At 39.9% G+C, this 22,555-nt stretch overlaps 1 protein-coding gene across 6 annotated transcripts in view; it reads left to right on the forward strand.

Annotated features, from left to right (window-relative positions):
• Positions 1-1,847: 1,847 nt before the first annotated feature.
• Positions 1,848-22,555, forward strand: part of celf2 (cugbp, Elav-like family member 2) — a 225,462-nt gene continuing 204,754 nt past the window's right edge. For all 6 annotated transcript variants that reach the window (XM_088348362.1, XM_088348360.1, XM_088348364.1 and 3 more), the window contains exon 1: positions 1,848-2,114. In XM_088348362.1, the coding sequence (XP_088204488.1) occupies positions 2,062-2,114 (53 nt within the window). In that variant the 5' untranslated portion in view covers positions 1,848-2,061. The remainder of the gene's footprint in view (positions 2,115-22,555) is intronic.

Consider the following 22,555-nt stretch of genomic DNA (forward strand, 5'->3'; position numbering starts at 1 on the left):
CTGGTGTTGAGACACTTTATGCTGAAGACCCACATAACATTTTTTTCAACTCCCAGTAGCTTTTGCAAAAGTACCTGGAGCAATTTGACCGGGTGAGTAGTAGGAATGGGCGGAGCTATACACAGAGTGCACACACTTTTTCTTCACACAGTGTGGTCCTCACTGAAGGTAAATACCTCCTCATTTGCAGTATTTTGTGACATTTTTAAAAAAATAACTTCACTTGCACTTTGTTTTAAAACCATTATTTAAGACAAAATTCAAAATGAGCCTGAGCACTCTTAAGTAACTGCGGAAGGGAGACACAATTTAAATATATCTTTGAGACACAGGCTCTTACAGCATACCTGTCAACCTGTACGTTTTTGCTGTACAAAGTACGTTTACTATGCATTTTAAGACGTGTACGACGTACAAGAAAATCTGAATGGAAAAACGCAAATTTGTCAATGATGGGTACCATGTGATATACACCGACTATCACGAAACGGCAAATCAATCAAGTCAATCGAGTTCGCCCCAATAGCCTCTATCTCGGTAACGTTTTTTTTCGTTGCAAACGAAGCGAGCGTTTGATGCTACTGTATGCATGCGTCTGCCGCTGTAGTGCCTAATTTCTACTCCCCTGCAAAATCCCCCCCCCCTCGCGTGAAAGTGCATTCTGCTGCGCTTCCGACAATAGCGATGGTATTCTATATATAGAATTCTATATAAAATAGAAAACGACTTTTTTCCTCTAAAAAATATCTTTATTTACAAATTTAAATTTAAAGTGTTATTAATGGATATTTTAGTAACACTGATAACAATTGTTCCTGAATTTTTTTCTATTTCATTATTAAGAATATGCACAAAATACTATAATGAAACGGGGAGCACGGCGGCGCAGTGGTTAGCGCGTGTGCAGGCACAGTTCTAAGGTCGTGGGAACCTCCTGTGTGGGTTCAAATCCAGCTACCGGATTTCCTGTGCGGAGTTTGTATGTTCTCCCCGTGCTTTCGTGGGTTTCCTCCGGGCACTCCGGTTTCCTTCCACATTCTAAAGACATGCATTTCAGGTGGATTGGCTGGTCCAAATTGTCCCTAGGTGTGAATGAGTGAGCGAGTTGTCTGTCCCTGTGTGCCCTGCGATTGGCTGGCAACCAGTTCAGGGTGCCCCTGCCCACTGCCTGATGATTGCTGGGATGGGCTCCAGCAACCCCGCGACCTTACTGAGGATAAGCGGTGCAGCTAATGAGATGAGATTATAATGAAACACATGTACAATAAAATATGTTAAACTACATAAATGAGATGAGATGAAACTTCATAAATAGATAGTTTTTTGGTATTTTGTAAGGTCATTTTTATTTGTATAGCCCTTAACCACAAAGTCTCAAAGGGCTGCACAGTTTATTGCACAGACTATTTCTACAGACTATTATTACCCCATCCCCTGATCTGATACCAACATGAGGGCAAGGAAAAACTCAAAAGTTTGACAGTAATATTCTTTTTATATGAATTTTATCAAATCATCAAATGCCACACAGTAAAAAATGCGCTGAAGAATAATAAATACGATTATTAGAGGGGTTTTAACGGTTTTGTTGAATTACGTTTCAAAATATAAGGTGTGCCTCCTTCGCCCCCAAAAAATCCAGATATTTTCCTTTTATGCCTCTTTGAGTCAAAAACGGTTCCCGACCCCTGGTTTACTGTGTTGTGATGTGAAAATGGAAGCGGAAGCTTGTAGGGGGTAGAGTTGCGATTGTCGGGGATGTTAGTTGGGGGGCCGAGCTGGAGCGAGTGAGCGAGCGAGAGAGGGAGAGGGGAGGTGGTTGTCAGAAGCCACCGAGCCACTTTCTCATCAGGCAGCAGCAGCAGCGGCAGCAGCAGCAGCAGTAGGACGGCTCGCCTTGCCTCGCATCTCGCGGCCAACCCGCTTCCTAACGTGCACTCTCGTCACGCCTTTTGCTTTTTTGTCATCGACCTCGTTACTTCCGGCTCTCTCCCCCCTGCGCCGCTTCCCTCCCGCAGCGCTACCCAACTACTTTTTTTTTCGTCCTTCCTGCCTGTCATCATGGTTTCTATTATTTCAGACCTGGACCCCCTCAAAAGCTGGAACGTCTTAAGGTAAGAACGCCCATCCATCGTCCCCTTTGGGTTTAGGATGTCAAACTCAGTTTGGCTTCGGGGGTCGGAAAGAGACTTTCTGTCCTGAGGCGGGCCGAAACAGTAAAAGAATGTCAACTCCATATTGTTATCATTTTCCCCATTATTATGCTTTATCATTCAGCCTACGTGAGTAACTTCCCCAGATATTCTAATCGCAGTCGACAAGGGATCTTTTTTAAAAAAAATACAACATGATTGGGAAAATATTTTCATGTTTGGCATTGAATGTGTTAACTGCTTTATTTTATGCAATTTTACAACCGAATCAACTCATCGCGCTATACATTTTTTTGCTGTAAATATCATACTTTTTAGGAATAAATAAAGAAATACAAAATAAAACCTTTAGCAATGCATAGGCATATTTTTCAAATGGACACATCACATTGCAAATTTCCCTGTACTAAGTGGTTCAATCGACATGCTGGACATCAGCACATTAACCCTCTACCAGCCTGGGAGAGCATTTGTTTCGCTTTTGACACTACATGCTTTGATAGAAATGACTCAGAGACCTACTTATTTTTTGACATACTCAATCCAATGGCATAGATCGAACCTGCGGGCCGTAGGTTCAACATGCCTGGTTTAGAGGGAGGGTGTGATTTCAGCAGACACCTGGACCACCGCGTTTCCTCATGATTTAGGCTAAAAGTTGAGTGTGAGAACATACCTCCCTCTACTAACCTCCCCCTGTTCCTTATCCTGACTCCCTTTTAGGAATTTTCTCTGGAAATATTCCCACACGGCTGACACCGGCAGCTTAGAATCTTGACTGATTGGGTCACAAAAAAAGCCTTTTTTTTCCAAACTCAGCAATTTTCAACCACTCTGCACTCCTACTTCAACCTTTGAATATAATGTTTCTCCCGGCAAGGGCTTGCCTCGTGTTTGCTGTTAACACCAACTGTCGTTGTCATTTTGCGCGAGTAACTGGACGGATCTATGCTGAAATAGAAACGGTAATGCACCAATATTACAAATTTGCACGTAACACACTAACAGTAACGATGCATTTGTTTGCAAAGTTACACAAAGCATTCATGTTAGACTATTTAACAGTTGCACTTATGAAAAAACAACAACACGTACGATAGAAGAGGGGTCACCAACCTTTTTGAAGCTAGGAGCTTTGTTTTTTTACAGATTGGCATAAGGGGCATTTCTAAAATGCCAACTTAACATATTTATTACTATGTTGTTACTATGTCATACCTGTCAACCTCAGCCAATGTTTTACCTTATTAATGACTGCAATTCTTCTTGTTAAGCTACTAAAAAACCTTACGAACACAACACGGCACATATTTACTGACAACAAAGCAGACCTTGTAGAATATCATTTACGATATTCGCTTTCTATGATTGACGTCGTTATCTGCTACAGATTCGGGCCAAAATGGACAAGACGAGACTAGTATAAGAAGCAGAACTACCCTGTATTTCAAAAAAAAAAAAAAAAAAAAAAAGTATGAATATATGTATATATATATATTTTGCATCCCCGCACAAAAATTGTGATACAGTGTACACAACTTAAAATAATGAAAATATGTGTAAACTATGGAGAAAATTTATAATTTGACAGGTATCGTATGTTATTACCAGAAATCGGGTTAAATTGGGCTCAGCCAACCACTAAACCCTGATGCCTGTTAAAAATCAGATTTCCTGGGAAATCACAAGGACCCATCACTGGTGAGCTATTTTCATAACCTGCCCGCGAGCGACTCAGGTGTTCTTAGAAGGCTGCCTGGGCACCGCGTTCGAGACCCCTGCTTTAGAATGTAACACCACAGGCATACTGTACATTTAAGAAAATGGTAACCCTATTCTCAAGTTTCATATACTATAACACAGCTCATACATTCTGTAACTCCTTCGCACAGAAACGCAAATTGTATCGTAACACACTCAAACACTCATGCAACACATGCAGTATGCTCATTGTACATAAAACACTCATTGTCACACTAGAATGTAACACTTACATACTCGACACAAAAGGCGTGTCAGTGTCATAAGCTTTGGGGTTGTACTTGATTCTTTAGCGGAACATTTCTCCTGAAAAATGCTCATATCACGTTTGCTGTTAAGGCGAGCGCACATTCCGAGCAAGAGACGAAGGGGATGGTGGCGCTCATACGTGCACACACTCAAAGAAGACCCCCACTCCCCTGATAAAAGCTTTGTTGTTGACGCTCATCCCCGGGGTTGGGCGTGATAATAAAAGGCAGCTTAGTGCACACATGTGCACATACAGAAACACACGTGTCACACACAAGAGCTCATAAAGGCGCTCAGCATAGCACATCCAACGCACTTCAACTTTTAGAGTGGGAAGCTCGTACGAGAAGGTGGTGAGGCTAAAAATTTTCATGCAACGTGCACACTTTTTTAGCACTTGCCGTGCAACAAGAACAAGAACCCACGCTAGAACACGGCGCTCACTCGCAATTTAATGTGTTGGGTGGTTACAGTTACTAGTTACTCCATTCAAAAGTAACATTTTACCCACCCATATTGCTGCAACCCAAAAGTAGTGTGTTAATCCGAGCATAACTAGTTACACATTACCATATATATTGCCATTTAAGCCAACCTCCTAAAACTGTTATAAAATAGAAAAATATTAAAAGAAAAAAAAAGTATACACCAACCTGTGGAAGCAGTAAAACCTCATATTTTTAAAGTTTGCAAAAGAACACTTAGCCGAGATACTCCATATCCATTTAGGCCACTCAAATATTTTATTTTTTCATTTCCAGGTCGTGCTCAAATTGTTTTCTTTTTCTCCAGGCTTGGCGTATTTAAAAAAAAATAACATTACAAATAAAAAGACTAAAATTCAGCACACTTTTACTTTGATTTCAATGCTCGCATTGCTCCATTGATTGAGTTGGTTTGTTGTTCCTGTATAAGCTAAGCCCACTTCACGACTTACTGCCTACCGTTCGCTACTGGAGACCAAATAGGCTCATATAAATTTTCCCCCGATTTGGGTACTTTGCTTTATAGTTGAAAATACGGGTTGGGTGCGGGTGTATACGTTTGGGAGAGTATCTCCATGACAAAAAAAAAATCTGTGCCCTCATATTCTACACTTGAGACAACCCCACCGTAACTGTAATCAGGGAATGTATACAATTTCTGGTGAAGATTGTTATATCGTTTGCGAAGCAGTGACAGTTATCCATGAGAGGACAATGTCACTGCTAATCTGCCCTTTGTAGGATAGTAACACACCTCATTGTAACGGCAGTTGAGTTACAACATTTTACTAGTACAAATGATCCCCTACTCGAGACCATTCGACTTATGTAAAACGGTAGATACGATCACATTTTTCAGGATGTCGAAAAATATCCGGACATTGCTGTTAGATTTTGTATTGTGTGCACCTTTGTCAGAGTACAGGACAGCACTGTAGTGCTTCTTTCTGCTGCTACCGCCGTGTAGTGGTGCTGTAAGATGTGACCCAGAATCCACCCGGAAGAAAAAAATCAGCTTCCTCTTTCTACTTTGTGTGTAAACATTCTAAGAACCTAAGAACTTTGACATTCTTATTGTTCAATATCTCGTGCATCCATTCAATATGGTTGGAGTAAAGAAGAGGCGAGCCGTTTCTTTTGAAATGAAAGTGGAATAAGAAAGCTTGATCCGGTTGAGAAAATGGAACGTCGGAATGGGGGATTACCACTTGTGAGGCCCCTTCTCAAGGTTTCTTTTTTTCCTCACGCTGAGGTTTTGAGTTTTTCCTTGCCCGCATGTTGGTTTAAATGTAATGGTGTAATTGTAATCCTGTGCAGTCCTTTGATACACTTTTGTGATTATGGGCTATATAAATAAATGTGACTTGACTTGACTTTTTTTCGGCCACTTTTTTCCACGGAGGAAGAAGGCGCCTAACTCTTGAAGCCCATCTTCCAAAAGTAAGTTACACCTCATTTTATTTATCTTTATAGAGCATATTATTTTGTTAAATGTTTATTTTTTTAGTACAAAACAATACCGGATACTTAAACAAGCCTTAAGAATACTTATACAAACCATAAACAAACAAAATATAGCATTCATGCAACTTACGAACAAATTCAACTTACGAAGGATCGTCCGGAACCTATCTCGTTCGCAGGGTTGGGTAGGGTTACTTTCAATTACTTTTGGATTACTCCAATACCAAATATGCTAATAAAAGACAAAAGAAACTAAATATGAATAAAATTATGACTCACAACACGTGGTAAGCTTTCTCTCCTGGCTTTGATCTTTAGTAATTTTATTCATATTTAGTTTCTTTTGTCTTTTATTAGCATAATTGGTATTGAAGTAATCCAAAAGTAATTGAAAGTAATCCAGTTAAAGTAACCCTACCTAACCCTGCTCGTTCGTAAGTTCCATTGTAACGCGTTAGTCCCAACCTTGTTCAAATCTGGGATGGCAAGGTTTATTTACATAGCGTATTTTGTATGCCTGTGTGTGTGCACACTTGTGTCTGCCTTCCGCTTCATTGACTTTTTTGGACAGCCGAAGCGTGTGTTTACTTTGGCTGCACTTTTTAGGACCTTCTCTCTACTGACTCTCTACAATGTGCACGCGCGGGCATGGGTTTTAATTTGATTACTTCATGTTCGCTGCACCAGGTCTCAAAGGGAAGCGTAAAGGATTCGAAACACTGCCCACGCGCGTGAGCGTGCACGTGCTGCCACCGTTTAATCGGGCCAGGAATGCATGACGTCAACATGCAATTCAAAAGAGATGAATGGTTTTTTTTTCCTCCTCCTTTCCCTCCTTTTTGCTTTTGTTTTCTGCAGTTTTGTGCTCCCTTTAATTCATTTACACGCACATGAGCACGGAGGCATATATACAGTAGAAAACGTTTGGCACAGGGTGACAAATGTCTTTAATAATGCAGCACCTGGAGGACGGCGCTCTGTCTCCATCTCGATGGCATTGTGAGCGAGCGCGCACACAACACACACTGATCGTGCCCTTTGGCTGTATGAGTCCTATTCTCAAATGCGATGTGTATATTGAAGTTTTAAACCAGGGGTCTCATACTAAATTTTCTTGGGGGCCGCCAGAGCTTGGATCTGGGTGAGGTTGGACCAAATCGGGTTTTCTTCCCCAAAATTCTGATAAAACATTCTACTGTTCCCTAATATGTTTTTTAAAATTCCCTACACAAAGTAAGATCTAAAATCTATTCTTTTATTTAAAATTAAGAAATAAAAGGAAAATAAATACATTAATTAGTAATGATTAATCCATAATCCCCGAAAGATGCACTTGAAGGGAAAGTGTGTGCTATTCAGTGCCTCTGAGAAAAAATACATGAATTGACATATCGATCCATCCATCCATCCATTATCTGCACTGCTTAGAGGTAGGTGACAGTGTTGTCCGTCATTTTGCTGCTATGGGTACCCGAAAAAACAAAATCCTGGTGAAAAGCTGGGCAAAAAATAGAAAAATAAACATGAACTACATGTTTCTTTTTTCTTTTTTTGTGTGTAATTTCTTCTTTTTTATTGCTTTTTATTGCTTTTTTCCTTCTTTTACATTTTCTTTTTTGCATTTTCTTTTTTTTCTCTATTTATTCTTTTTTATTTTACTTTCATTATTTTCTTTCTGTCATATCTTTTTTTTACTACTTTTCTTTTTCTTATTTCTCATTTGCTTTTTCTTGCATTTTCTTTTTCTTTCTTCATTTTTCTCTTTTCTTTTTTTTCTTTTCTCATTTATTTTATTCCCTTTTTCATTTTATTTTTTCCTCTCATATTTATTTGATTCCCTTTTCCTTCTTTTCCCTCTTTCTTCACAAAAGGCTGGCCAAGTGAATTAGAAGAAAAATTTCACGGCATTTTGGTCACTTTGCGTCTCCTTTTTCTTCAAGTTGGCACAAGTGTGTGTGAGATTCTTAGTTTGATAAAGCATGTGGGTGTCTGAGAGAGAGAGGGGTCAGAAAAGTTTGACAAAAAGAGGAGAGAAAGAGAAAAATAACAATAGAATGTGGGTGTGTGAGTCCATGCGTACTAGGAGCAGTGCGAGGAGAAAGTTTGGCGGAGGGCCCGGCTGATGAAGTTGACTGGATTTGGCGTGTTTGTTTTTGGACACATTTGCTATTTGCTAGAATCGAGCGATGGACGCCACAAACAAAAGCAGACGCCACAACACACTCTCACACTCACAAACAAAAGAAAAACTTGGCTTATCTTTTAACGGCCCAACCAATATGACCGCGCCATTTTGCCTTTGTTGATTCTGGTTAGCGTTCTGCTAATAATGCTACCTACACATGATAGAAAATGGGACTGCACGATTACCCGAAATCTAATTGATATCACGATGTTACGTAGTGCGATTGTTTAATCGTAAGACACTGCGTTTTTTTCAAGGATTAGAGTTTTAGAACGGCGCTATACAACAGAGCAAACGCACTGATGTCTTTGATTGCTGGCTTTTTTTTGTCCTCTCACTCGCTATTTGGGTTATTGGTTTCTTGGTTTATTACCATGTTTATGTATAAAGTAGTTTAGTGGATGATAAACACAGTTTTGTTTCGCCGCTGCGCTCTTATGTTCCCTGGAGGGTGGGGGGGTAGTTGAATAATGCAATCCCCATGGTGTTATCTTTCAATTTACAGTAAATTTTCAACCATGGATGTAACCAGTCAATCCAAGCACTTCTAAAATTTCTAGCATTTTTAAAACTCCTTATCCTTATTGAGAACAGGAAAAGTTTAAATATGATGAAAAACAGTAGTTAAAATAATAAAAAAGTACAACAAAACTAAAATGGGAACTATATAGCTTCAGAAATACTCTACTGCCTTGAAATAGTTCTGTCCATTTTATTCCTAGCAGTGTTCTGGAGCTAGAGGGAGAACTGGGCCAAATCAGGATTTCCACAAGACAAACAAATTCTGATTAAAAACATTCCTCTGTTCTCAAATATATTTTTTAAGTTGCTACACCAAATAAGATCTAAAAAAAAACATTAAGAATTATTGTAAAAAGTATAATTTATTCCTTAATTTGCATAGGTGCTATTTTAGTAACCCTTGGCAGCAAGATGGCTGACAATTAGCTCATGTTGTGTAAAATAAAAGCAAATTTCTCAAGCAACTAATAATTATTAAAAATGCACGTTTATGTCTTAGTTCGGGTATTGTGAATTCTTTTTTAAATCAATATTGTTTTTTGTTCAATTAAATATTTTTTTCTACCAATAGAAGGCGCTCAATACTACAACTGTCCCTTGAAATTGTCATATTACGGTAGGGGCGTCAAACGTTCACCCCACAGGCTGCAATTGACCCCCAGGGGGCGCATGTTAGAGACCTTGCCCTAGACTGTCCACTCACTGGGGTCACACAAAATTCAAACGCTGCTTACTATGATTAAGTTGATTGGTTGGTTGGTTGGTTTGTTGGTCTGTTGGTCGGTTGGTTTGTTGGTCGGATAGTTGGATCCCTTAACCACTAAGTGTGGTGTGTCTTGGGCGACTATGCACTTTTTCTCAAAATAAAAATAAAAATATCGCATTGAAATTGCAATACCGGTCTGAAAAATCGCAATTTTTTTTTTTTTTTTTCAAAATCGTGCAGCCCTAGCAGAAACTATTTCATAAACTCTCAAGCGCCCAAAGAATATGCCCATTCTAATTGGAACTTCCTCATAATCATGTCTTTTTTGATGGTAGGTAGTGATCTGTTGATGATGTTTAATAGACACACTACTTTTGATGAACAGACTTTTTCAGGCCTAAATTGAATAAAAACTTATGCTACTTATGCCAGAAATACGACAGGACAGATTCAACTTCAGCATTAGCTTCGATGGGGATAGGAAAAACTTCTTGATGGAACTGAAACGCCCAGTAAATCTATACGACAGATTAATTGAAACATTTTAGTTATTTTTGTAGCAGCTGCAATAATTATTTTGTAGCCATAAAATAGTATTTGAGGGTTGGATTGATTCAGACGTAACACGACTGAAGACGTAGGTGTGAAATGCACGGTTCCCAACTGCATTCTCTCAAGCAAAAATATTCAATTCTTCCAAGGGTCCCAGAAATATTAAATAGGAACTTTAGTTCAACTTTATTGATGTTTAAGCCAGCTAGCACTCTGCTAACAAGGCTATCTGCTGGTTTTGTTTGTCTCAGTGCCCTGATACTGGCGACCTGTCCAGTCTTTCATTCGCTTTTCGGGGGTTAGTTCATGAGAAATGGGCGCCGGCTCGCCCTTCTTGGAACTTTGCTTGAGGCTTTGCATTCTCTTTCTGCCTTTCACTTCCTGTTGAGATTCGGTCATGTCACGCGGGATAATGTAACACAGACAGAACTTTGTGTGCTTGGACACACACAAAAACACATGATATGCTGTGGAGTCACATGTGAAGTAAAGGCTTGCCTCGAGAGCAGCAATGCAATTTTTAGCTATGGCAAGAGTTGAACACATTTTAGGTTAACTTGTCACATGATGACAGTGACCAATCAGAACATGATCATGAGACACCATCTGAATTCCTCTTTCAGGCCTGGTCCAACTTCCTCTATCGAGTGTAACAACTGGTAATACGGAGGTCTGCAACTAACGACTATTTCACTTGTCGAGTAGTCAACGGCTATTGGAACGATCAGGAGAATAATCGGACAATAATTTTTTTTAATCTTAAATTAAGCATGAATTTGATCAGTCCATCCATCCATTCATTATTTTCCACATATCCGGGGTTAAGTTGCGGGCGCAGCAGCCTCAGCAGGGAAGCCAAGGCCTCCCTGTACCCAGCCACTTCATCCAGTTCATCCGGCAGGAACCCTGGGTCTTTTCCAGGGCCTCCTCCTGGTGGGACATGGCCAGGACACCTCCCAAAGGAGGTGTCGAGGAGGCATCTTTATCAGATGCCCGAGCCAGCTCAACTGACTCCTGTCAATGCGGAGGAGCAATGGCTCTACACAGAGTCCCTCCCGAATAACTGAGCTTCTCACCGTATCTATAAGGGAGAGCCAAGCCACCTTGCGGAGGAAACTCTTTTCAACCAGTTGTATCCCAAGATCGTGTTCTTTCGGTAATGATCTAATGATCCACAATTCATGATAGGTGAGGGTAGGAACGTAGATCGACCGGTAAATCGAGAGCCTTGCTTTTCGTCTCAGTTCCCCCTTAAGCACGACGGACTGGTACAGGGTCTGCAAAGTTGATTTAATTGTGTGGCAAAAGAAAACTGAGTACAATGATACATCTTTCATTGAACGTACCCCAGATTTGTACAAATTTAAATAAAAATGAAAAACCAATTAGGCATTGTGCTCAGTCAGTAGACATGGATCCATAAATAAACCTTTGTCCGTTTTATTGGGCCAGACAAATACATAATAAATCATTTAGTCATGTTAACCAAGAAAAGGCACATTAGCAACAGTAGAACAGTAAACACATTTGATGTCCATTTTGTGGAGTACATTAAGTGGACAAATGCAAAGTCTGTAACCAAAGTCCTTAACAATTCTCAACAGTTTAAAATCCAACGGTTTTAACAGCTGAAGTTTGTTCTTCGGACTGCATGCACTGAATTTTGAATACGTTTGTCAGGCACAGTCATAATGATCAAGCTGTCTTTTAAAGTTAACTATACCTATAAAATGTACGTCATCAAAACCGTATTGGCTTTAATGTTACTTGTAGCTTACCGAGGCGAGTTAGACTTTGTGTCGTTCAACTGTCTGACTATTGTCTTTCAATGTTCGTGCACGACTATCTACCGCCACGATGCCAAGGTCTGCTTTGCAAACTTTTCAGTTTTTGTATTCGCCGTATGCAAGCTAATATGCTCCCAAATTTCATAGGTTTTGTCACGGATTGTCGGTGTTGACGTAGTGTTTCTGTATATAAATGTTAGCCCTCCAGATTATGAGCAAAGATTATATTTACGAAGAGATGCTTCAGTCGAATAGTTTTCAATAAAATTCATTGTCGGCTATTATTTTATTGATTTTTGTCAACAATGTCGACTTATCGTTGCAGCCCAAGTAAAATTATAAAATCACGAGAAAGCGTCCGTGTCACTCGGGTCAGGGTGACACAACACACTCTTCTGTTCAACAGCAGGGCCCAACCGCTTTCACCGGTTTACCCCACCCGCATCATACAGGTGCCCTGCCCATGCCTTAGAACACGTCCAAACATCCCACTATCCTTTTCACAACACCTCTTCACTCATTCCTATCACCAACAAGAGCTCTAGCTTCCACTAATTTTAGGCCTCTTTCCTCCAGTGCGCTCATAACTCCATCCATGCACCTCAATCGCGGCCGTCCTGTTGGACTCCTTCCATTTACTTCTGCTCTGTAGATCCTCTTCAACATACGCTCCTCATCCATCCTCTCCATGTGTCCAAACCAATCGAGTACTCTCTCATCCACACGCCTGCTCAGTTCCGCAAACCAATGATGGCAAGACAAAAATGTATATTTTTTTCTGAACGGATAAAACAAGTTTTTGGCTGTTATCTGGTGGTTGTTTATTTAAAGTTGGCTTACAAAATCCTAACAGCAGCACGGCATTTGCAATTCAGACTCAACTGAGTGATAAACTCGACTGCGTCCGTTGAAAATTCAGCCCCAGTGACGGGAATCTGTTTTCAAGGGTTTGAGTCATGCTACGGTCACGCTAATGTAGCACATCGGAGCGTTAACTCCCGACCGCTCGTATCCGCAATCAGCGGGAAAACCTCTCGCGTTCCCCCTGGAGTCCTGCTCCATCCTCCCGGCCCATTAATTCCAAGTGCTACTCATATCCTTGGAACCCCCTCTCCCGCCCCAGCTCCAACCACTCCTATCCTACCCGTTTATTCCATCATCCCTCCACTTTTCTCAGCCCCAACCCAATCTGGACCCTCATTTTCAGCTGTAATTGGACACGAGTCCCGCAGGAACCTGCTCGGCACGCCCAGCCATCTCCAGAGCGTCGCTTGGTTCCAAGAGCGCTCCTCAGCACATGCGATTGCGCAAGACTCTGGAAGACGCAAGTGCTGTGAGAGACGTGACACTTGTTAAGTGGTGTTAAAAAAATCTCTTGGATGAGGTCCTTTTTTTGTCAGGCATCTCAATTCTTCTCATCTGAGGTCCTACAATTTGCACTTGAAGCATATTATCTTTTTCGAGTAGTCCCCCGTTTTTTGCGGCGGTCGCGTTTTAAAAAGGACAAACGAGCGTCAAAAACCTTTAATTATTTATTCATTAAATCCACATTGTATTTTAAATCCAAAGAAGATACCTTATTTACAGCTCAACTTAGACCGCAATTGTCACATCCCAGGACAGGAAACAGGAATGAGAACCCAATCGCGTAACGTTACTCACAGTTTATTGGGGAGAGGAAGAATGAGTGCACACTCGATCGGAAGATCAGGGGTCGCGGAAGTAGCTTGAGCAGAACGAGGAATTGGTCAAAAGCAAACAGATCGGGCCGAAAATATAACAGGATCAAAACACAGGCAAAAACTGAGATTCACAGGGCTTGGCAAAACAAGAGCAAAAAAAACGCAGGCAAAACGGGGATTCACAGGACTTGGCATATCTCAACACAGTCTAGCAGGAGTTTCGCAGACGCTCTGACACCAGGTGACTCACAAGACAGTGTTTAAGTAGTCCGGCAGCAATCTGTCAACGCATTTCAGCTGGGGCCAATGGGCGGAGCCAATCAGGAGCCGTGGCCACCGTGACAGAACCTGGCGCCACACGGTGGGGACCAATTTGGCGCCATGGCAACCGTGACAGCAATGTTATTGACGCACAGGCAGACACAGGCAGAAAAAAGGCGGCCGACGGTTTAGCCAATCAGAAAGCAGAACATAATGCAGTGTGACAATCCACAAAGTAGCAAAACTGAATAGCAAACTGCTTTTGGGATTGCTGTATTCGGACATGTTAAAGTCACATGGGTAGTCAACTAGATTGTCATTTTAGTGCAGAACATTCATTTTTACTTTTAATAAACAGAGCAGATTTTTGTTCGATCAAAATATCAACGATATTTGCTGGTTTGCAAGTTTTCATTAGTCGCGTTGTATACGAAACAAGTTTTGTTCTTTTCATTTCGCATTGTGACTTCTTTTTTCATAGAAGCTGACATTTTATTTTGTTGGTTGTGTTCAGTTAGCCGGGTCTCCAGTGACGTGCCATTCTCCCGCCCCACGGCGTACCTTGCTCAATCATCTCATTTGCATGGTGGCTTTTCCATCACACATGAATATTATTAGAGCCAACAAAAGTCCGGCCATCTTTGTTTCTCATGGCCTGTTTCCATTCCCTGGTGTGAGTTAGCTCAGGACCTCGTTGAACATTCTGGACCTTGATAAAAAAACGATAGAAGTCATAGCCTAAAAGATACACTGTATGCAATTTGATGAACCTACTTTTTCAAACACATACATATTCAACCAAATCTTGTGATAAAACTATATCAGACAATTTCTACAGTATACATTGGAACCTCGGTTCTCGACCATAATCTGTTCCAGAACCCTGTTCGAAAACCGATTTGGTCGATCACGGAAAATCTTTTTTCCCATTAAACGTAATGTAAAATCATTTTAATTCGTTCCAACACCCTGATTGTTTAACAAGAACTTAAACATGAAGCTAACCCAGGCTAATCGTACGTTCGCGTTAGCATAATCTTCCGTACGAAAGATTACGCTAACATGAACGTGTAAAAATAAAAAAAATATGATTATGAATAGGATTTCTTACCTTTGCGGTGGACGGTGGGGAGAGAAAAATCATCAAAAGTTTTTCAACCTCTTCCAAAACTTGCGGCAGTTGCTTGCTTATAGCGCTAACTTCCTTCGCCGAATCACTCGATTTCACAGCCTCCTTATTCTTTACTATCGTACTGATAGTAGATTTAGCCATGCTGTATTCACTAGCAAGATCGGAAATTCCTACACCTCTTTCATATTTAGCTATTATGTCTTTCTTAAAGGCAATAGTTGGACGAACAACTTGTCTTTTTTCACCTGTCCTGCTTGCACCGACCTTCTTCGGAGGCATAATTAGGGGCTAAAACACCCGTACGCCGCTCAGCATCGCACCCTAGCGTACCGGCGTTCGAAGTCCGATTTTTTGACCGAACAGCGAAGCAAGAATTTCTCGGAATTTTTTGTGAAACACCGATTTGTCCGAACTGAGACGCGTTTAAAACCGAGGTTCCACTGTACATCATTTTCGTTTTTCTAATCTACAGCCTTTTAAGCAGGTGTCTTGAACCTTTTCAACCTGAGACCTACTTTGTGTTCCTAATTCGCGACCCAGTTTGATATATATTTTTAAAGTAAAAATTTAACTAGATGGCTTGCTAAATGGCTAAAAAGGTAGTTTGATAGTTAGCTAGAAAGGTAAACAGGTAAACAGCTAAAAGGAAGCAAGCTAGCTAACTAAAAGAGTAAAAATACATCTAAATAGCCGAATATAAAGCTAAAAACGAATTAGATAGCTAGCTAAGATCAAAGCTGAACGTTACCTTGATTACGAGCAAAAAAGGTAAAATGTAAGCTAGATAGCTTGCTAAATAGCTAAAACGGTAGGAAAATACCTAGCTACAAAGCTAAAAAGGTAACTAGAAAACTGGTTAAAAATCTGCAAATTTATTGCTTATTCGCTTTACAAAACACCTAAATTGGAATTTAGTTTGTGTTATTTCCTGTAGAACAAATGAATAAAACTGATGAATAAATTCATTTGTTATAAAATAAAAAAAAACATTCTAACTCTACTCTCTTAATTAATTGCTTAAAAACATTTATCAATACTTGTACAGTTTTTTGTCCATAAAGCCCATGAACAGGAATATATTTATTTAAATTTCTAAAATAACAACATATTATGTTATTACTATGTTTACTATGTTACAATGACACAGCACTGGTGAGCTATTTTCAGAACAGGTCCACAGGCACCTCAACTGTTGGGGACCCCTACTTTAAAGCAATGTTGGGTAGACCTTTTTAATCACGGGCCGTATTGGGTTCAAATATTTGGCTGAGGGGCCCCGTCAAAATTCATTAGATTTTTTTGTATCTGCCAATACAGCGTCTTGAAACCGATACCAGGGCAAAGTATCAGGAAAACAGATGATGTAAACAATAAAAAAAAATCTAATTTGCATTTATGAATACACAAATAGGCAAACACATGTACATGTGACATTTCATTTTATGTTTGTCCATAAATTAACCAATTTAATCAAAGTGATTTAAAAAAAACCCACTAAAAATTACACCAAATTATACTATTTGGATCTTTGTTTTAAGCACAAAATTATAATCACATTCAATGAAAAACTCAAAATACATAGAGGCTATTTTATTTATTTATTTTTACATAAAATTTGATAAGTATTTTCATGGTAAAATAAATATATGATTCAAAAATAGAATGGTTGTGCACAATTAGAACATCACCCGCGTTGAGATGCAAAACTATTTTTGGGTGGCATTTCCCTTTTGGGCAGAGTCACTGGCATTGAATAGAAAACCTAAAGAATTACTGTAAATTCCGGACTAAAGAGCGCACCTGATTATAAGCCGCACCCACCACATTTTAAGAGGAAAACCGATTTTGTACTTACACAAGCCGCACTTGTATATAAGCCGCATGCGCCCACATTAAAAAAATGTAACACAAACACAAAAACTGAATGTCCTTCATAAAAGTACACAGTCCAAAAATCACAGCCAGCAAACTGATCGGAAAATGATACCGTTACTTAAGGTTTGATGCAGACCTGCAAAATCCGGGTCCCGCTGAAAGTAATCCAAGGAAAAAAAGTGTATATTTCCAAAGGTAAGGGTGGGAAAAATATATATCCACTATTGTCTGCCGCGTCCACAAACACGTCTCACGTTTACTCCACTTCCCGTCAGCCCCCGTTTTTTTTTTGCCCCTTCTTTTTGAATTGCCCGTGCAAAACATCAGAATAAGGTCTCTAAAATAAATACATTACAAAAATATACAGTTGCAAATACATATTATACATGGTTACACATATTTACAAAGAAAGAAGGTACACCGAGAGTTTTCAAAGCTTTAATAATAATAATATAACTTTCATCCCAAACGATGCCTGACAGGGCAGTTAATGGTAATATCACGCTAGCAACACGCTCGTAACAAAGTAAACGGGTCTGTTAAAAAAACATACCGTACTTGTAAAAATCACGGTAAACCGTCCTCATCTTCCTCCTTAGAACTGAAGCCATCAAAGTCGTCTTCCTCAGTGTGGGAAAGAAACTTTGTCATAGAGACGTCGTCCCACGCTCCTATCCACTCCTGATTCTGTGCCCTTCTCTCCGTCACGCAGCAGACCGGCTTTTCGTAACCCGTTGGTGATGGTGGATTTTTTGATGTGCCTTTCTCTTTGCATTTTGCATGATGAGGGTATGTTAACGCTAATTTAATTTGTGCACAAGCCAAGAAGTTGCAGTCTTATTCGGCGCATATATTCCACCAGTCTAAATCTTACCTTTTGTACTCGGGCGCCGCTGGCGGCCGATAGAAAAATTACATAAATTGGCCGCATCACTGAATAAGCCGCAGGGTTGAACCTTTAGGAAAAAAGTAGCGGCTTATAGTCCGGAATTTACGGTAGACTGAGTCCAAATGGTGACTAAAATCATGAAATGAGGGTACGGAAGTGCTTTGTAAGCTCTTTTGGGGGATTTTTTTCCCATCTAGGATAACCTACCTGACTGCCTGTAAAAGATAGGGTCATATCTAAACTCATATATATATATGTATATGTATATTTAGATCCCAGACAAAAACATTATCACGAGCCTCACTTTTTTTCACGAGTGATAAAAAAAGCAAGTACGGAAAAATGTAAAAAGCTATTTGATTGTTGGCCTTGAGAGCAGTACACATTAATCCACATCAATTGGATTATAAAAGGCTGTCAGGCCACATGTGGCCCGCAGGCCTTAGTGGTAAGGGGTAGGGCGTCCTTTAAATCCCACCTATAATGCTATTTTCAAGAGGGTAGAGATTGTTCTTTCATATACTGAGCCACTAAGTCAGAGGTATAACAAGATGCTAGAGTAAAGTTAGCACAGTATCTGCGGCACCTGTCCAGGTTTGGCATTTCTGACTGACATTCCAGAGTTGCTTGACCCTCACTGCTAACTCGTTATTTTTGCTTTTCCTTGTGCGAATAAATCACCATCCCCTGAGGGACCCTCACAAGTGTCGGTTCTCAAATATTTTGTACACCCGAGACGTCACATCGTAAATCAGCAGCTTAAGCCCGAAACGTTCCCGCTGTGCTAGTAAAAATTGTGCTCGGCCGTTTTAGTACAGCTATACTCATTCAGTGCCGAAGATGTATTTTCACGTCATCTATGTTTTTTTTTTTTCAAATTAAATGCTAGAAAAAATAAAGTGGTCTTTTTTTAAGTTTACTGTAGAAATGAAAGTTCTGAAAAAAAAAAAAAATCTTAAGTATAGAGTTTGAAATGTCAGTAAAATGATCGTAAAGTTTATTTTGAAATAATAAGCGCCAATTTCTGGCAATGGAGTAAGATTCGTTCATTCCGGAAAAGAGTTGAAATAAGTTATACATTAAAGGAAAATATCATAAAATGAGAAGAAAAAAAAAAGACTAAGTAACATTTTATGACAATCGGGTAAGAATATTGCACATTTTTACAATGCGGTAGACTTTTGTTATGCATTTCAGTAGAAATATTGCAAACATTACAAATTATAATTAAAATAAGCACCATCCATCCATTTTCTGCACTGCTTATCCTCAGTAGGGTCGCGGGGATGCTGGAGCCCATCCGAGCCGGGGACACCCTGAACTGGTTGCTAGTCTGTCGCAGGGCACACAGAGACAGACAACTCACTTGCTCATTCAGCCAATTAACCTGACATGCATATTTTTGGAATGTGGGAGGAAACTGGAGTGCCCGGAGGAAACCCACGCAAGCACGGGGAGAACATGCAAACCCCACTCCAGGGATGTCTGATCTTATGACTTTAGAACTGTGCCACACATGCGCTAACCACTGCGCTACTGTGCTGCCCCTAAAATAAGCGACATTTTCTGAAAATGGAGTAAGAAGATTGCAATGTGAGTTCTATTCTGTTGTATATTGAAGTAAAAAAAGTAATTTTCTAACAATGGTGTGGAATTATTATGTAATTTTTCTAATGGATTCAAGTAAAAATATTGTATTATGACAAAATAATGTATTACGGAACATTTTCGGACAATCGGGTAAGAATGAAATATTTTTTTGCAACGTGAGTCTAATTTTGCTGTAAATTGAAGAATAAATATAAAATTGTAAATAATTAACATTCCCTGAAAATGAGAACAAAATTATTATGATTTTTTTGTCATAAGAGCATAGATTAGCTGTGAATTAAAAAGTAAAAATATCATAAAATGAAAAATACATTTGCGACATTTTCTAACAAGGTGTCATGATTACTCATTGCCCTCACCTGTACCTGCTTGTTTGGAACCAGCTGCTGCTCTTTGCCTAATTGGTTCCCCTCCTATTTAAATTCAACGCTTCCATTCACTCCTGGTCAGTCCGTCAGCGAACCTCCGCATACGCAAGGGAAGCACTATTTGACTATGACTCCTGTCTGTCCCGTCCTCACCTGTATCCTGCTCGTCTATCCCTGACTTCCCGATCGTCTCCGGCTAATTGACCCGTTCCGTCCATCGACCACGCTCCGATCTCCTGCTCTGGCTACTTGACCCATTTTTTGCACATCAACCATGCTCCGACCGCCCGTATCGGCATTTCCACTCGTTTACGCATTCCGACCGCGCTCCGATCCCATGAGCTCCTTGCTCCTCCTGCCCAGCGACCACAGGAATGCTGTTGTTTGTTTCCCTGCACCTGACTACCTCGATTCTCCAATAAAGCTTTGTGCGAAACGTTACGCGTTTGGGTCTACCATACGTTCTAGTTCTGACACAAGGGGGTAAAATTTCATCTTATTTTTTGCAATGCAAAAAAAAATACGTTAATGGTTTGAAAACAAGTCTGGAACTGAATGAGTTAATGTAAAGAATTAAAAAATATGTTTCTTTTTGCTTGTTGTTTGTGTGTTGTATTAATCACTAAATTTTAACCCTGAAGAATACAGTTTACGAAAAAAAACTACCTGGTTGTTACCCAAAGTCCACTTCCACCCCAAAATTCCAAATAGCTCACAGAAAAATAAAGACTTATTCTCCCTTTTTTTCTTCCCACCAGCTGTCACGCTGCAGCTGAATCAGGACAAAAGTGAAAGAAGATCCTCTTAATATGATTCTCGTATTTCGCCACGCTCCTGTCTCGGTATTGCAGTCCCCAAGCCCACCACCACACCGCTCCCCGTTCCCCCCGGCCCATTCCTTGACTTCTTGAGCTATGCCGTCATTGACTCCGGGAGAAGACGATCACGTCGTTAAAGGCGCCACTTCGGGAATAAATGATAAAAATAAAGAGTCAGGTTGCTATGGCGATGCAGAGTTTGCGTGAAAAGGATTATTCAGGCGAGAGAAATCGAGTAGCAGGGATTAATACCTTGATGGACGCTTTGGTTTAACAGCGGGCTGCAAAACACGTTTGAATAAATCCCAATATCAGAGAAGATGTCAGTTGTAGTGTGCTAGCTAAAACTGTAAATACAGGGTGCCCCCCAAAAATGTCTACACAGCCAAGCCACACACAGATGCCTCAACACGTCTTTGCACTGCTTTTTACATTTTCAGAACTCCTTATTGCAGAAGCATTGTCTGCCTTTCTTACTCCTAAACCAAATACAGAGGAACCTCGGTTCTCGACCATAATCCGTTCCAGAACCCTGTTCGAAAACCGATTTGTTCGATCACCGAAATAATGTAAATCGTTTTAATTCGTTCCAACACCCTGCATGTTTACCTTGAATGTTGAGTGGTGAGCGGTTCATTGGAAAGGGGGCTCCGTTCCAACACCCTGAAGTTTGGGCTCTATTCCAACACCCTAAATGTTTACCTTGAATGTTTAACGTAAACATAAAGCTAACCCAGGCTAATCGTACGTTCGCGTTATCGTAATCTTCCGTACGAAAGATTACGCTAACATGAACGTGTAAAAATAAAAAAAAAGGATAAAGAAAATAATTATGAATAGGATTTCTTACCTTTGTGGTGGTCAGCAGAAGGCGCAGGTGGACGGTGGGGTATTCCCTAGCAAGATCAGACACTTGCACACCTCCTTCATATTTTGCTATTATTTCTTTCTTAAATGCAATAGTTGTACGCACTACTTTTCTTTTTTCACCTGTAGCAACTTTGCTGCTTGCACTGACTTTCTTCGGAGGCGTTATTAGGGGCTAAAACACTTCGTACACCTATATTAAAAGCGAAAGCAAAACAAAGCACGTCCGCACGCGATAACAGTTAGTCACGAAAAGAACGATCTACACCCGTATGCCGCTCAGCATCGCACCCTAGCGGACGCACTCACGCATTACCGGCGTTCGAACTCCGATTTTTTGACCGAACTGCGAAGCAAGAATTTCACTAAATTTTTGGTCAGACTCCGATTTGTTCGAACTGAGAGGCATTCGAAAACCGAGGTTCCACTGTATAAAATAGAAAAATAGAAAAAAAAAAAGTCTATTAGCTGTTTCAAGTTAAAGTGTGTATACATTTATATGGGACACCGTATATTAGCACACTACTTTTTGATTACAATATTTTGGAAAACGTAAAAGTTCAAGAAGTTCAGCATCTGGTTTCTTTTTAATAATTATTAAGAATTAACTCATTTTCCCCCTTTTATAAAAAAATATAATCAAACATTGAAATGTCATTGTGGGTGGAATGCTGTGTAATGTTCAATTATTATTTTAAAAGGTTTTTAACTCAACATGATCCTTGTTTTTTACAAAGTTATTGAATTCTACTATGTTACAGGTTTAGAATAAATATAGATGACATAAGAAATGTTAAACTTCCCTCGTAAATCTTTGTTTTTATTACCCAAAAAAATCCTTAAAACATCAGTAAAAAAAGAAATCCTTCTGACTTACTGGGATTTGTCCCAAAAAGAACCCGTGATAGGTGAAATATTTGAATTGAAATACAGACGCTGCCCTACTTACGGACAAATTTGTTTGTAAGTTGCTTTCGTGCTGTATTTTGTATGTTTAAGGTTTTTATAAGTATGTTTAAGGCTTGTAAAGTAACCTGTATGGTTTAGTATTGTTAAAAAAAGAACCATTTAATAAAATAATATACTCTACAAAGATGAATACAATACGATTAACTTACTTTTGGAAGATGCGCTTCAAGACGTCCTCCTCTGTGTTAGAGAGTGGCCGAAAAAAAGCAATCCAAACAT

This window comes from Urocampus carinirostris, chromosome 11 (assembly GCF_059441175.1).
Source record: "Urocampus carinirostris isolate Australia breed hairy pipefish chromosome 11, RoL_Ucar_1.0, whole genome shotgun sequence".
In the NCBI taxonomy this organism is placed as follows: Eukaryota; Metazoa; Chordata; class Actinopteri; order Syngnathiformes; family Syngnathidae; genus Urocampus; species Urocampus carinirostris.